Raw genomic sequence first — 17,238 nt, forward strand, 5'->3', positions numbered from 1 at the left:
TGTAGCCTAGGGCTAAGAATGTGCACTTGGTGTGCAGCAGGCGCATTAACTTCTGCAATAAGGAATCGTGTCATCACTATACTAACTTTTAAAACAGAAGTCGTTGGCCGGGCAGGGTGGCTCACACTGTAATTCTAGCAATTTAGGAGGCCAAGGTGGGTGGATCACTTGAGGTTAGGAGTTCGAGACCAACCTGACCAACCTGGAGAAACCCCATCTCTACTAAAAATACAAAATTAGCTGGGAATGGTGGCAGTTGCCTGTAATCCCAGCTACTCAGGAGGCTGAGGCAGGAGAATTGCTTGAACCTGGGAGGCACAGGTTGCAGTGAGCCGAGATCACACCACTGCACTCCAGCCTTGGTGACAAGAGCAAGACTCTGTCTCAAAAAAAAAAAACCCACAAGTCATCAAAAGATTTTACCAAAGGCTCAACACCCGTTTCTTAAGCACTTTCACATATTACAACAGTTTGCAGAGGCAGAAGATTTGTCCTGATTTGAACAGAATAGAGTAAGAAAACCAAAAAAAGTGAAATTGAAAAGGAAGGTTAGAAGGGAAGGGCTTCACTTCCATGATTATATTGTGGCTGAGGTTTGCATTATAGTTCACTTGGTGCTAAGAATGTTAATAAGTAATATCCCAGGCACTGAAAGTGTGGATGTATATGCATATTTACATATGCATATTAACATATAGGTAAACTATATATTATATAATGATGTTTATATTTATATGATTATATACAAAGCCCTTCAAACATAAATAGAGAAGACTTTGATCAGAACACAAAGTCCACACTTGACACATTGCATCATGAATGGATAGAAGAACTCTAATGTAGACTCTCACCTGCCATGAAACCCAGGGATAGTCATCCCTTCTGAGCCTTAATCTCCTCATCTTTGATATCGGGGCACTATTACCCAAATCTTAGGGTTTTATGAGACTTCAGTGTGGGAGTTCACACATAGTAGTTGCTCAATAAACATGTTGAATCTAAATGTAGCCACCCACCTTCCTGGTTCCTGAGCACAAGAGAAGGGGTACTTGAAGCCCGCAAGGAAAATCAATTACCCCAAGTCACACAGTGATCATGTACATGGACCCAGGTTTCCTGACTGCTACTTTCATCCCACTTTCTTCCCTTGGGGGTCCTCTTCTCCAAAGCTGACTATGCCCTGCCTCCTTCCAGGATGTGCCAATGGCTCCTGCTCTAACATGAAGGCCATAAGTCCAAGACCTTCTGCCAGGAACACACAAGGGAAGCCACAAGCACCTGGCAGTGCCCAACCCAATGTGATACCCATCCCAGGAACACCTGGACTTCCAGGGCCCCTGATCCCCTCCATCAATTTTACTTTATTGCTGAATTGTGGCCCACAGATGCCAAGGATAGGGCCAAAACACTTCTTAAATATTTTCCCTTAATATTACCATGGGCTTAATTATGTACTAACTACTATCTTATACGTGCTTCCCTGGAAGCAGATCCCGAGATGAGTATTCACATGCAAGTGGTTCATTAAGAAAGTATTTCCAGGAGAAACTGGGAAGGGAGATGAGAAGCAACACAGGAAAGGGGAAGAAGCCAAGAGTGTGATTGCAGGCAAGTTCTGTCCTCAGACTGAGCTCAAGGGGCACTGATGAGTGCGAATTACACCTCAGAGTTTGTCCAACCTGAGGCAGGGGAGCTGCCATTTCATGCTCCTGCCCCAATTGGTCATTGGGTCCAACATCCCAAGGGCTATGCTGTGAAGAAAGTGGCAGGTGCACGCTCTTAGAAGGAATGCACATTGGTGTTTGGGGATGAGCACAGGAAGACAGGAAGATCTGGGCAGAACCCCAACAGCATCCTCCATAACCACCAACTCCACAGGACTCAACACTCCTTATGCTAGCTCAGATCTAAGCCCATTTGATTTCCCCAATATCTCAAAATTCAAAAAGTGAAAAGCCAGTATCCATAGCCTGAGTACATCCTACAGAAACCATTATCCTATGCACTGGAATTGGCTAATGATGGGATTTAACAAAATTTAACAGAACAAGCTCCTCTTGTAGGTTGCCCTCTCTTCAAGGACACTTGTTGCAGCTCAGTTTGAAAATTCAGCAGATACTGTGGTAGGCTCAAGAGATACAAACATGATCAAGAGAGAGGACCCCAACCCTAGAGGAGCTGACAGTGGTGTGTAATCTCTCAAATTGAGATTTTTGTCTGATTTTTCACTGAATCCTAAAGAATATTCCATTCTCAGTAATAGATGCTTCTCCCTTCAACTTTACAGGATCAGCAACGATGCTTTTCAAAACATCACACCATACTGTTACAAAGAAATACTATTTCTCAAGGAATTAACAAAAAGCTAAACAAAACCATAAGAAAGTAACATTAACACTATTTCAAATGATAACGATAATGACAGCCATCATGTGTGGGAGACATATAGTCATCAAATTTCTGAATATCTAAGTTACTGGATTAATCCAATGGCTTCCAAATAGAAACCCCAACATCAACATCTATTACAATCCTGGTATTACCACAAAATTTAACTGGTAATTTGAGAGACATTAAAAGATAAGCCAGAGTTATTAGTTCAAATTCACTATGTAAGTATATTTAGTTTTAACACACTTTATATGAGATGAGACTTCAAAGTAATGAGACTGATAATTAGATGTTCCTTGGAAAAGGAGCATATTAACATCAGAACTAACACCCAGTCAGAACTTTCAGACTTGAGAAAGAGATGCAACAGTCCTACCCAAAGCCACACACACTCTGTCTTATAGAAAGCCTTTTAAAGAAGTAACGAGACTATGGGGAGAATGCTATCAACACACAAGACACTGGGCCAAGCATTTTACAGAACTCCTTTAACCTTCACAGTAATTCTATCCATGGGAGAGACCCCATTATAATCCCACCTTACGGAGGAGAAATCCAGTGCTTACAGAGATTAAAAACTTGCCCAAGACCACAGAATTACTTAGAGTAGGAAAAAACTCATACTTAAGTCTGTCAGTGCAAAATGCATACTCTTAACACCACATTGTGGTGGCAACAATTCAAAACCTGCTAACCTGCAATTGAACCATGGGAGTCCAGGCACCTTTATGGCCTTATCCATGTCACACCAGGATCACACTTTCCAAGGCTCTGTTTCTACAACTATGGTTTTAGATTAAGATCATTTTTCTTCACTATCCTTTTTACACCATTTTCTAAAATAAGCCAAAAGAAAAACTGTAGGTATTCATTATGTTATTAGAAATCAGACAACATTTTAGTTACACAGATTACTCAATATCACCCTGTATTCTCTAGGCTACCTAGCCCCTCTTAATATCTTTAGCATTTTCCCTCACATGTGGCTAATTCATTTTATGATTTTCTCTTTATAAATTACATTCTTCACAGTATTCAAATGATTGAAAATCACTGCCTGATGTGACTGACTGCCAGATTTAAGTACACCATTAAAATTTACTTTGCCACATGTTTATCATTAGCAAAGAAAGGTGGGGGGACAGAGAAAAACAGAGTAAGAAATGATGGAAAGAAGTTTTAAAATTACCTTTGCTAAGTTTTCTGGAGGTGTTTTTGCTGTCATTTGTTTACAAATGCATGCGTTTTTAAAGCATTTCTGATTCTAATACTATTTCGACAAATAATATTTCTTCATTGATGGATGAATATAAAAGCAATAAAAAATCTGTACTATGATAGATAGCCCCTCTAAATTCCACTATCAAGTGAATACAAAATTCTTATCACTATCATTTAACATAGTAACATGTGAGAAGTCTCTCTAGCAATATTCCCCAGAAATTACCAAATTAAATAATTCACACACTCATGAAACATCTACCACATACAAAATCCCATATACACCAATTCTAAATAGTACTGGATCTAGAAATGGAAAGTGACAATGATGTGTCTGAAACGCACTGCAAAGGAATGTCAAAGTTGAGTGGGTAGCACAAGCATTTGCTGAACATAAAAGATAACCATGAAGATAAAATAGAATTAAACTTCAATTTTTAATAAATTAAAGGGGGAAAATGATCATATATCTAATTAAAAGAGAAAGCCACCAATTGTCAAGACCCATTTCAGGGTCCTAGAAATTTTCAGAATAACCCAAAGAATGTATTTCTTACTTGCTATCGATGAGCACTTCAGACTGCCGATTATTCACTTGATTATCACTCTTGTGGCGAAACTGAAAAATCAAAATATTTGTGAGAAAACACATTACAAGGTACTTTGTCAGCCCATAAGCACCCTGGCAATACTTTGAGTTCATACATTTTAACAGAGTTGTCATTGGTCTAAGATAACACTGTTTGGGCATACTGTGAACCTAGCTCTACATGTTCTAAATCTCAATCAAAACTCTTCTCACTACTTTTCACTCTGAATGTCACCAGTGAAACAAGGTTAGCCATATGCTCTTCCAATCTCCACATACATTTAGTTGCTTCTAAGCAGACAGTATGCTCTCTCCTGTACCTTACAGTCCCAGAGAAAACCATGTATTAATCTTGATGTCTTTAACAAGGAATGGGGGCTTTCATTTCTCTCCCATATGTACTCAATGTTTTATTAGAACATCATTCTTTCTGTTTTATGGATTTCTTTGAAGTCAAGAAGTTACTTGTAACAACATGAATTTTTATTCTCCAGAAATTCTAATTGTTAACAGTGATCTTATAAAGTACTGAGCATTTAAAACAAAAATTAGAAAGCAATATTGAAACACATTTGGTGTAGATTTGTGATTTATGTCCAAATGGTTGTATTTCTTATTGTATACTCCAGTAATGTAAGCATCTTATATAGCTTGAAAGAATCTCAATATTGGGAGCTCTCTACTAGGCTCATAAATTACTAGTCATTCAGGTAAGTCTTTCTATGTGCAATGTCAAGATCAGATAGTAGCAGTAAGCTAAAATAGAAACAAAGGTAATGTAGAGAAAATGGTAATGCCATTAATAATAGGCTATATTAGTTATTTCAGCAAATTAGCCTACATGCACAGATAAATAGGAGTAGTCTGTTGAGGAGATACGAAACTTCAATTGCATAAATTTTAATCATCAGAATGTTTCTTTTTTTCTTAAATTCAAACTGTTGTGTCAAAATCACAGTATATAAAATGCTTCAACCAGCTCTTTTCCTTTTCCTACAGCCTTCCCAAACCCATCCCAGTCTTTCTATTATGCTATACCCAGTACATACAATTGCTCAGAATGGCAGATGTAAGTTAATAGATATTACCAGTAAAAATAAAAAAACAAAGATATTTAGCATTTGTTAGCATTTTTCAACTATTTAGCATACTGTAAAAATAGTTTATAATATTGGTAAAGGAGTAAATTAAGTCACACCACCCGTTGACACACAAACTTCTTCCTATGAGTAGAACAATAAAAATAGAAACATTATTTGATCTGAGTGCATGATTTGGAGGGGTTGCTGAATATGCTCTCCTCCACTATATCTATATGGCATTACTCTCCACTCTGCCCTGTGCCATGAAAAGCTGGGCTCTGTGGTCCTTGCCCTTTGGCTTCTGGTAAGATCTGGGTAACAGATAGTACTGGCAGAAGATTCAAGGGTCAAAGAAGAGTGAAATGAGGGAATGTATCCCCTGGCTTTCTTCTAGCTGAGTTAGCAATGGCTGCTTCCACAGATAGCCCCACCTGCTGCAAAGAGGCCTCAACTACATCTCCAAGGCTGTTCACTGCTTCCTTCCTTTGCCTCTTCAGGCCTAGTAGTACTGCCACCCATGTTGCTGCCATAGCTGCTTTTCCTTGCCTGCACCCTTTGTAAATAATCCCTTTATTATTAAACTCTCCAATCCACCCAATTTCAGGGTGACCTCTGTTTTTTGCCAAGACTCTGACTGGTGAAGATGTCCAGTTAATGGACTGGCACATAATATCACAAAAAATGAAAGCACATTCAGGCATTAACTGCAATGGAATCAAAAGACTTTTGGTTTAGTCACGTAAATCCCCTAAATTGACTATCTGAACATCACAGAAAAAAGCCAGTCAGCTCATCCCCAAAAAGCTGAGCAGCCCACTTTCTAGGAGATGTAACCACTTCTACTACTGCTCAGGTTTTACCAAGAGGACTTGGTATTGGATAGATGGAGTCTGGAAGGATTAGAAATGGTAGTTTCAGGCCCAGGCTGACACTTATGGACAATTTCTCCTCTAGAAATAAATACGAAGATGTAGAGGGGAACTTCCACAGGACAGAAAGGGAGGAGAGGGCTAGCATCCATTGTGTACTTCCTGTGAGCTAGATTCTGTACCTGATGCTTTACACATATTATCTCATTCTATCTTCCTAATAGTGCTGGTGCCATTGGTCATGTTATACAGAAAAGGAAAGGTTCAGGAAGTTAAGTCAAGAGATGATCCAAGATGGCCACATAGGAACAGCTCAGGAGTGCAGTTCCCACTGAGAACAATGCAGAGGGTGAGTGATCACCGCATTTCCAAATGAGTTTTTACTGCCCACAGACCAGGAGATTCCCAGGCTGAAAAGCACCACCAGTCTCCAGCACAGCTGTGTCAGCCAGCGCAGTGGGTCTCCACACAAAAACACACAAATCTGGACGGCTGTTTCAACTGGCATCTGGAAAGACTGGGAGACAGAGTTGCCCGTTCAACTCAAAAAAAGGGGGCTGAAACGGAGCCAGAAGATCTGGCTCAGCGGGTCCCAATCCCACTAAGACCAGCAATCTGAAACGTTCTGGACCGAGAGTTTCACAGTAAGCACAGCTGGACCTGGGACGGTCCAGCTCTATGAGGGGGAAGGGTGTCCGCCATTACCAAGGCAGTTCCACCATTACAGAGGCAGTCTGCCATTACAGAGACAGTCCACCATTACTGAGGCAGTTCTAACTATACCTCTATAAACAAAACCGCAAGGAAATTCACACAGCAGCTGAGCAGAACCCACAGCAGCTCAGCAATGCCTCTGCTGGCTGAGGCATTGCTAACTCAGCTAGACTGTGACTAGGCTACCTCCTCACTGGGCAGGGCATCTCTGAAAATCTCTGAAAAAAGGCAGCAGCATGTTGGGAACTTATAAATAAAGCCCCACCTTCCCAGGACAGAGCACCTGGGAAAAAAGAGTTCCACTGCAGCAGACTTAAACGTACCTGCCCAGCAGCTATGAACGGAACGACGGAGCTCACAGCTCAGCACTTGAGCTCCTATAAGGGACAGACTGTCTCCTCAAGCAGCTCCCTGACCCCGGTATATCCAAAGAGACACCTCATAAAGGAGAGCTCAGGCTGACATCTGGCAGGTACTCTTCTGGGACAAAGATAACAGAAGAAGAAACTGGCAGCAATCCTTACTGTTCTACAGCCGCCACAGGTGATCCCCAGGCAAGCAGGGTCTGGAGTGGACCTCCAGCAGTCCTACAGCAGAGGGGCCTGTTAGAAGGAAAACTAAAAAAAGAGAAAGAAATAACCTCATCATCAACAAAAAAGATGTCTACTCAGAGACCCCATCCCAAAGTCACCAACTACAAAGACCACAAGTAGTTAAATCCACAAAGACAGGAAGAAACTGGCACAAAAAGGATGAAAACACCCAAAACCAAAACACCTTTCCTCCTCCAAGGGATCACAACTCCTCACCAGCAAGGGAACAAGGCTGGATGGAGAATGAGTCTGATGAATTCACAGAAACAGGCTTCAGAAAGTGGATAATAACAAACTTCTATGAGCTAAAAGAACATGTTCTAGCCCAATGCAAAGAAACTAAGAACCTTGAAAAAAGGTTTAACAAAATGCTAATGAGAATAAACAGCTTAGAGAAGAATATAAATGAAATGATGGAGCTGAAAAACACAACACAAAAACGTCGTGAAGCATATGCAAGTTTCAATAGCAGAATCAACCAAGCAGAAGAAAGGATATCAGACATTGAAGATCAACTCAATGAAATAAAACAAGATGGCAAGATTAGAGAAAAAAGAGTGAAAAGAAATGAATAAAGCCAACAAGAAATATGGGATTATGTGAAAAGACCTAATCTATGTTTGATATGTGTACCTGAATGCGATGGAGAGAATGAATCAAAGCTGGAAAACATTCTTCAGGATATTATCCAGGAGAATTTGCCAACCTAGCAAGGCAGGCCAATATTCAAGTCCAGGAAATACAGAGAACACCACAAAGATATTCCTCAAGAAGAGTAACCCCAAGGTACATACTTGTCAGATTCACCAGGGTTGAAATGAAGGAAAAAATGCTAAGGACAGCCAGAGAGAAAATCAGGTTACCCACAAATGGAAGCCCATCAGACTCACAGAGGATATCCCAGAAGAAACCCTATAAGCCAGAAGAGAGTAGGGGCCAATATTCAACATCCTTAAAGAAAAGAACTTTCAACCTAGAATTTCATATCCAGCCAAACTAAGCTTCATAAGCAAAGGAGAAAGAAAATCCTTTACAAACAAGCAATTGCTCAGAGATTTCATCACCACCACGCCTGCCTTACAAGAGCTCCTGAAAGAAGCACTAAACATAGAAAGGAACAACCAGTACCAGCCACTCCAAAAATGTACCAAATGGTAAAGAGCATTGATACAATGAAGAAACTGAGTGAACTAATGGGCAAAACAACCAGCTAGCATCAAAATGACAGGATAAAATTTACACATAACAATATAAACCTTAAATGTAAATGGGCTAAATGCACCAATCAAAAGACACAGACTGGCAAATTGGATAAAAAGTCAAAAACCATCAGAGTGCTGTGCCAGGAAACCCATCTCACATGCAAGGATACATATAGGCTCAAAATAAAGGGATGGAGGAAGATTTACCAAGCAAATGGAGAGCAAAAAAAAGCAGGAATTGCAGTCCTAGTCTCTGATAAAATAGACTTTAAACCGAAAAAGATCAAAAGAGACAAAGAAGGATATTACATAATGGTAAAAGGAGCAATGCAACTAGAATAGCTAATGATCCTAAAATATACGCACCCAATACAGGAGCACCCAGATACATAAACAAGTTCTTAACAACCTACAAAGAGACTTAGACTCCCACACAATACTAGTGGGAGACTTTAACACTCCACTGTCAATATTTAGACAGACCAATGAGACAGAAAATGAACAAGGATATCCAGGACTTGAACTCAGATCTAGACCAAGCAAACCTAAAAGACATTTAGAGAACTCTCTACCCCGAATCCACAGAATATACATTCTTCTCAGCACCACATCACACACTACTCTAAAATTGACCACATAACTGGAAGTAAATCACTCCTCAGCAAAGGTAAAAGAATGGAAATCATAACAAACAGTCTCTCAGACGACAGTGCAATCAAATTAGAACTCAGGATAAGAAACTAACTCAGAACCACACAACTTCATGGAAACTGAACAACTGGATCTTGAAAGTAGACTGGATAAACAATGAAATGAAGACAGAAATAAAGATGTTCTTCAAAACCAACAAGAAAGAAGATGCAACATACCAGAATCTCTGGGACATATTTAAAGCAGTGTCTCAAGGAAAATTTATTGCAATAAATGCCCATATGAGAAGAAAGGAAATCTCTAAAATCTACACCCTATCATCAACACCCTTTGAAATTTACGTGACATCAATCACCTAAAATTGAAAGAGCTAGAGGAGCAAGATAAAAAAAAACTCAAAAGCTAGCAGAAAATAAGAAATAACTAAGATCAGAGCAGAACTGAAGGAGATAGAGACACAAAAAAACCCTTCAGAAAATTAATAAATCCAGGAGCTGTTTTTCTGAAAAGATCAACAAAATAGACAGACCACTAGCCAGATTAATGAAAAAGAAAAGAGAAAAGAATCAAATAGAAGCAATAAAAAATGATAAAGGGGATGTCACCACAGAGTCCACAGAAATACAAACCACCATCAGAGATTACTACAAACAACTCTGTGCACATAAACCAGTAAACCTGAAAGAAATGGATAAATTCCTGGACACTTGCACCCTCCCAAGCCTAAAACAGGAAGAAGTCCAAACCCTCAATAGACCAATAACAAGGGCTGAAGTTAAGACAGCAATTAATAGCCTACCAACCAAAAAAAAACCCAGGTCCACATGGGTTCACAGCTGAATTCTACCAGACCTGCAAAGATGAGCTGGTATCACTCCTTCTGAAACTATTCCAAACAATCCAAAAAGAGGAAATCCTTTCCAAATCATTTTATGAGACCAACAGCATCCTGATACCAAATCCTGGCAGAGACTCAACAAGGAAAGAAAACTCCAGGCCAATATCCATGATGAACATAGATGCAAAAATCTTCAATAAAATACTGGCAAACTGATTGCAACAGTACATCAAAAAGCAAATCCACCAATATCAAGTAGACTTCATCCTGGGGATGCAAGGCTGGTTCAACATACGCAAGTCTATAAACATAATCCACCATATAAACAGAACCAAAGACAAAAACCACATGATTATCTCAATAGATGCAGAGAAGGCCTTTGACAAAATTCAACAGTCCTTTATTCTAAAAACTCTCAATAAACTAGGTATCGACAGAACGTATCTCAAAATAATAAAAGCTATTTACAACAAACCCACAGACAATATCATACTGAATTGGCAACAGTAGACTGTTAGTAAAGTTTTGGGGGAGACAAAACTTATACATGAATTTTTGACTGTACAGGGAGTTGGTTCCCTTAACCCCTACATCATTCAAGGGTCAAATATATTTGACTTTGTAACTCCTAATATAATGACAAGAATGTGTGAGAATACCTAATGTTTACCAATTCTCAAACTTAAAGACATACAATAAAGAATAAGTAACACTCCACTGAGTGAATGCAGGTTGAGTTCTAATTCTGCTCTTCCACAAATTGGTTGCATTATCATTAGTAAATCACTAGCTCTTTCTGGGCTTTAGTTTTCTCATCTATAAAAGGAGAAAGTGAATCTAGTTATTAAAGCCTTCTTGCTGGTAAACAGGCTCTCATTCTATGGCACCTGTATTAAACATCAAACAAATAGCTGAAGAGTTTTATATGACATTGACCAAAATAACTTCATTCAAAATTTCAAATATATCTCCATTTTCTATTTCTGAGAAACCACAACTGAAATTGAGACCTCAAGAATGCTCAAGAGCAAATACTCACAAAGTCATCTGTGGCATCTTTGACAGCTGTCATAGTTATCACCAAGACCAAAGGCACGATGGTGGTAAACCAGGTCAAGGAGGAGATTTCTGGAATTAGCTAAAACAAATATTCCAAATAGTTTAGGACTTTTAAAGTTAGAAAATATATCTTCCAAATTTTGTCATTTAATTTTATAAAACTTAGCAGAAATTAATGGGGTTATACTGACTTATTTGTACAAATGAAGAATGACTTTCAAAAATTTAAGTGTTTGTATTTGGTTATGACACATAGAGTAGAAGTATTATTGAACTCATTTTCAAACTACCTAACCAAAAACTGAAGTTTTTATAGCAAGGGGAGAAGCTTCTTGAAATCTTTTACAGATGATCACCTTCTCCAATATGTTAAATGTCACCCATCTTTCTCAGCTTTTCATCTCAACTTTTAACAATTTTACCAACTCCTCTTTTGACCAATTCCCAAAGACAGATTATTTGAACATCTGCCTAGCACCAGACACTGTGCCAGGTACTTTCCATTTATTACATCATTTAATCCTCAGAAAAGTTCATTGAGTTAGATTCTTACTAGCATTGTTTTTGTATGATCCCAGAAGGTTTGTATTCCATGTAAACAGTACCCCCAGTACACAACACAGAATACTACATTATGAATGGTGACCAGGAGTCAGGAAATGTTGCAGACCTGGGTATCATGTCCCCATTCTATAAATGAAGTATCTAAGAGGTCATGTAACTGAGCCAGGATCACACTCTGCTAAAATTTGAAACTGGGTCTCTTAGACTCCAAGGCCTATTCCATTGTGCCTATACCTCCAAAGCCACCCATGTAAGAGAGCCATGGTGACAGTGGACATAAATCTCTTAGGTGGTTTTTAAACGGGATTCATTTTGGAGGTGCTTCACAGCCATTGAGTAGGAAAGGATGGAGTAGAGATGGTCAGTGGCTAAAGATCAGGCCCCATTAAAACAACTCTAAATCGATTTCATATAGCAGCTTTCACATAAGATTTTTATTAAAAAACTCAAAACCCTCTGATGTAGCAATAAAAATAATGACTTTGGTGTCAGAAAAAGCTAGATTCTAGTCCTAGCTCATCATCAACTCATGGTGAAAGCTTTACCACCTAACCTCTCTGGATCTAATTTCTTCATCAATAAAGAAAGGAGGTTAGACTGAACTATCCCAAAGTTCCCTTCTAAATATAAAATTCTATGAACAAGAGCCTTTGGCCACAAATAAGAAACCCATTAGAGAAATGAATTCGAAATTCTGGAATGATGTGAAGTATTACTTGAAGAAACCAAAAGCAATTTCATGGGGAGAGATGTGGGTAGAAATCTTGGATTCTAAGCTTTCTTCAATAAATAGTGAGGTATTTATTCATTATTTGTTTTTGTTTTCCTGATCAATACCCAGTTCTTCTCAAATATCTTCCTATTTCTTACGGAACTATCATATCCCCTGACTTTCAGTCCACATAATTTTAGGAAACTGAGTTCATCCTGGATCCATGGTTTGGCATACGATCTTGGTTAAGCCAATTACTGGATCAAACTCTTCAGCCACAGTGACAGGTTTAGGAATGAAGATGTAACTCCAGTCAGAACTAATCCCAAGACTTTTGCTGGAGCAACAGAAAAAGTAATTCATTCACTCATATTTCACTTTCTCTCTCTTTCTCTCTCTCAGTGGAGTTGGAACTATGACGTTGTCAGGGCCACCAAGTAAAGAGGGCCTACCAGAGAGGCCAATGTGTTTAAAAAAAAAAAACAAACAGAGAAAAAGAAGCCACATCCTGATGGAATTGTTATTGCTTATGGATCCAGTAATACTTGAGATACCCATGAATGTCTTTTGCTTAAACTAATTTAGATTTCTGCCACTTAAAACATAAAGATTCTTAATACAAATAGATATTCAATTAAAGAAAAAACGGTACCCAAATCTACTAATCTAATCCATCTTCTTACATCTTAGCACATTCTCGACCTACGAGGTTGATCCAGTTAAAGTACTCTAACATAAACACTAGGTAAAATAACTGGCTAACATGAACTATTTATGTGTGTATACAGTGTGTATGTATACAGTATGTATGATTTATATCTTTTTCCTTCCCAAAGTATCCATAAAAGCTAAAATTTCATTTAAGGCCAGATTTTAGTCAGATGGGAGAAAAAGCAAAGGTTATTAATTACCAATTAACCATTCAAAACTAAAAGTAGTCACCCTACAGTGAAATAACACATAGTATCATCACTTACTTTATATATGTTAAAAATGTGTCACTGTTTATAAATGAAAATGTAATTTGCCAAATTAAGCTCTGCAACCTACTCAGTCTTAGTCAGCAAAGACTCTTTGCCTCAACTCTGGCAATCCCCACACTGTAGATGTGAGAGGGAGATAAAGAAAGGAGGGAGGCTATAAGCAGTAATTATTAGGCTCTGGTTTGGTTCAAATAAAGTGCAAGGCTGTGTTTTAAAATGACCTCAGTGTTTAAAATGATAAATGTACTACTTTTTACCCATTCCTACCTCTCCCACGTTTGTGAAAAGAAACAGTAACAACAAGACTAAAAATCTGATAAAGGATGATTTTACCTAATCAGGAACATTTAGCTAAGTAAATTAAGTAAACTACTTTTTTAAATTATATGAATACTTTCAACAAACAGATAATAAAGAAATACAACCTAAATATTACCTGTAAAATCAGAAGGCAAAGAAAATAGGCATTTGCCACTCTTTGGAACTGTTCAAATAAATTAATTGGCAAGAAGGTGAGAATACTGTATTTCGATGTATGGATACGATTATCCTGAAAAAGAAATAGCATTGTGTTAGTTTGGGGCAAGGCATTGCTCATTATTAGAAACAGCTCTAAAACCAACAAGCCTGAGCCAAAGTAAGAAAGATAAGCTGGTTATCTAGGAAATTTCAACTCTGTGTGGCTCAAGGCCTTCATTTTTCCCAAGATGACATGCTCCTGATAATAGATGAAACTACGGGTCCATGTCATAAAATCACCTGTGACTAAAAAATTTATCAAAAGTCCACCCCTGAGATTTTTGATTCAGGCATCCAACTATTTGGCAGTCATTGCTTGAGTACCTACAGTATACAGTAGGTACTGAGTTCATGTTGGGGCCCACAAGGCAGGAGGGAACTTCAGAAATCATCTGGTCCACCTTCCCAAAGCATGACTCCTTTAGATACCTCTGTCAAGGGGCTCCTAGGTCTGTCTTGGAAGGTCTCCTGTGGTGGGAAACTGACAGCCTCGCAAGGCAGCCTGCCCCCATTTCAGAATGGGAACTGCTGGAATGGTCCTTACTATGAGAAACCCAAATCTGCCTCCCTATAACTTCTTTTTTTTAATTTTAATAACTATTTCTTTCTACTTTTATTTCAGATTCAGGGGCATGTGTGCAGGATTGTCAGGTGAGAGAACTACATGTCACTGAGGTTTGTGTATGAATGATCCTGTACCGGGTAAAGAGCATATTAGAGTGGCTGAAGAGCTAGACATGAACAGGTGGGGGAGCTCCTGGGAAAGGAAACCTCTGGGAAGATCACACCTGAGGGACCACCCAAAATTTCCATATTAAAGCTATCTCTAACACTTGTGTAAGCGGGTACTTAGTCATATGTGGATAGGAAAGAGAGTAGGTAGCTACACAGAAAGAAATATCCTGGAATGCCTCTTAAGACACTCCAATAATCACGCATTCTACAGTTAAAATGTCAGAGTGTTGTTAGCTACATGCTAATAACAAGGACAAAAGGGGCCAGGAATGGTGGCTCATGCCTATAATTCCAGCATTTTGGGAGACCGAGGCAGATGGATCACCTGAGGTCAGGAGTTTGAGACCAGCCCGGCCAACAATGGTGAAACCCCCTCTCTACTAAAAATACAAAAATTAGCCAGGTGTGGTGGTGCGTGCCTATAATCCTAGCTACTTGGGAGGCTGAGGCAGGAGAATCGTTTGAACCCAGGAGGTGGTCACAGTGAGCCAGGATTGCACCACTGCACTCCAGCCTGGGCAAAGAACAAGACTCCTTAAAAAAAAAAAAAAAAAAAGGAAAAAGACCACTGGCCAAAGGGGACATTCCCAAGAGAAACCTGGCACCACAAGTACAGATTAGGACAGACAAGGAAATTCCAAAGAGATGTATGCAAACCCAATAGGTATAGATTTGACCTCTGGACAACCTTCCTGGGGTGGCAGCAATGAGCAGGGCCACCATCAGACAGGATTTGTATTGATCACCAGCCCACACATGCACATTAACCCACAGTAAAGGAGGGTCCCACAAGCCTAGACGAGGAGTTAAGGCAGGAGCGGGAAAAACTAGGCAAAGGAGAAAGATGGAAACTTGAGACAAGGGCAGTAATTTGCAGAAAAGTCCAACATGATAAAGCTCCCTGTGCAGAACCTTTAGAACTGTTGTCCCACAGGATGATCCCACTCCTCCTTTGGGGTATACCTATTTTTCCTACAATAAGCTCTTTACACTATATTTTTTTCAATAAAATTTTTTGCTATCTTTATACTGTCTCTTGGTTGAAATCTTTCTTCCAAGTTAGACAAGAACTGGGACATCGACTCTCCCTGGTAACAAGCATAGTACCTGATAGGTAGTTTTTTAACCCTCACCCCCACTTTTCCACTCTCCTCACTCTAGCAGTCCCCAGTGTCTATTGCTGCCATCTTTACGTTCATGAGTACCCGTTGTTCAGCCCCCACTTATGAGAAGTCTCAGTCTTTGGTTTTGTGATCCTGTGTTAATTCACTTCAGATAATGACCTCCAGCTTCACCCATGCTGCTGCAAAGAACATGTTTCATTCTTTTTCATGCCTATGTAGTATTCCATGGTGTATATATACCACATTTTCTTTATCCAGCCCACCATTGACGGGAATCTAGGTTGACTCCATGCCTTTGCTATTGTGAATAGTGCTGTAATGAACATACAAGTGCATGTGTCTTTATGGTAGAATGATTTATTTTCCATTGGGTGTATAACCAGTAATGGGATTGCTGGGTCAAGTAGTAGTTCTGTTTTAGGTTCTTTGAGGAAATGCCACACTGTTTTCCACCATGGCTGAACTTATTTACAACCCTACCTACAGTGTATAAGCATTCCTTTTTCTCTGCAACGTCACCAACATGTTATTTTTTTAACGTTTTATTTTTTTTTAATTTTTTTATGAAAGAAAGAAAGAGAAAGAGAAAGGGGGAGAGAGAACAGGAGTCTCGCTCTATTGCCCAGGCTGGAATGCAATCTAAAAATAGGTATTAAAAACCTCTTTTATGCCGATAATTGTGCTTAACAGCAGAGAGAGGAAGGAATAAGGGAAGAAAATAACGAACAAATAGCCAACCAATATTTCATTTAAGTCTGTGAAATGCTATGCAAATGCTGAAGAGTGATTTACTTCCAATTATGTAGTCACTTTCAAAATAGGTGTAATGTGATACTGAGAAAAATGTATGTTCTGTGGACCTGGGATGAAGAATTCTACAAATATTCACTGAGTTTACTTGTTCCAGGTCTGAGTTCTAATCATAGATGTCCCTGTTAATTTTCTATCTCGTTGATCCATCGAATATTAACAATGTGGTGTCAAAGTCTCCCACTATTATTGTGTGGGAGTCCAGGTCTCTTTATAAGTCATTAAGACCTTGTCTTATGTATCTGGCTGCTCCTATATTGGGCGCATGTATATTTATGATCATTGACTCCTGTTGTTGCATTGATTCTTTTACCATTATGTAATGTCCTTCTTTGTTTCTTTTAGTCTTTGTTACTATTAAAGTCTATTTTATCAGAGACGAAAGTTACAACTCCTGTTTTGTTTTGTTTTGTTTTTTCTTTCCATTTGATTGGTGAGTCTTCCTCCAATCCTTTATTTTGGCTTTGTGTGTTCTTGCTTATGAGATGGATCTGGATACAGCGTACTGATGGGTTTTGACTTTTTATTCAATTTGCCTGTCTGTGTCTTTGATTGGGGCATTTAATCCATTTAAATTTAGGA

General features: G+C 38.9%; 1 protein-coding gene across 16 annotated transcripts in view; it reads right to left on the reverse strand.

Annotated features, from left to right (window-relative positions):
* Window positions 1-17,238, reverse strand: part of ATP8B4 (ATPase phospholipid transporting 8B4 (putative)) — a 397,582-nt gene that overhangs the window by 315,534 nt on the left and 64,810 nt on the right. For all 16 annotated transcript variants that reach the window (XR_001105656.2, XR_001105657.2, XM_012442214.3 and 13 more), the window contains 3 exons: window positions 13,905-14,018; window positions 11,190-11,288; window positions 4,170-4,231 (listed from right to left, as the gene is read on the reverse strand). Coding sequence is in view for 14 of the 16 variants with exons in the window: in XM_012442214.3 (XP_012297637.1) it covers window positions 4,170-4,231; window positions 11,190-11,288; window positions 13,905-14,018 (275 nt within the window). In the remaining 2 variants the exon portion in view is untranslated. The remainder of the gene's footprint in view (window positions 1-4,169; window positions 4,232-11,189; window positions 11,289-13,904; window positions 14,019-17,238) is intronic.

This window comes from Aotus nancymaae, unplaced genomic scaffold (assembly GCF_030222135.1).
Source record: "Aotus nancymaae isolate 86718 unplaced genomic scaffold, 86718_ANA_hifiasm-v0.15.2.pri h1tg000062l, whole genome shotgun sequence".
NCBI classification, from domain to species: Eukaryota; Metazoa; Chordata; class Mammalia; order Primates; family Aotidae; genus Aotus; species Aotus nancymaae.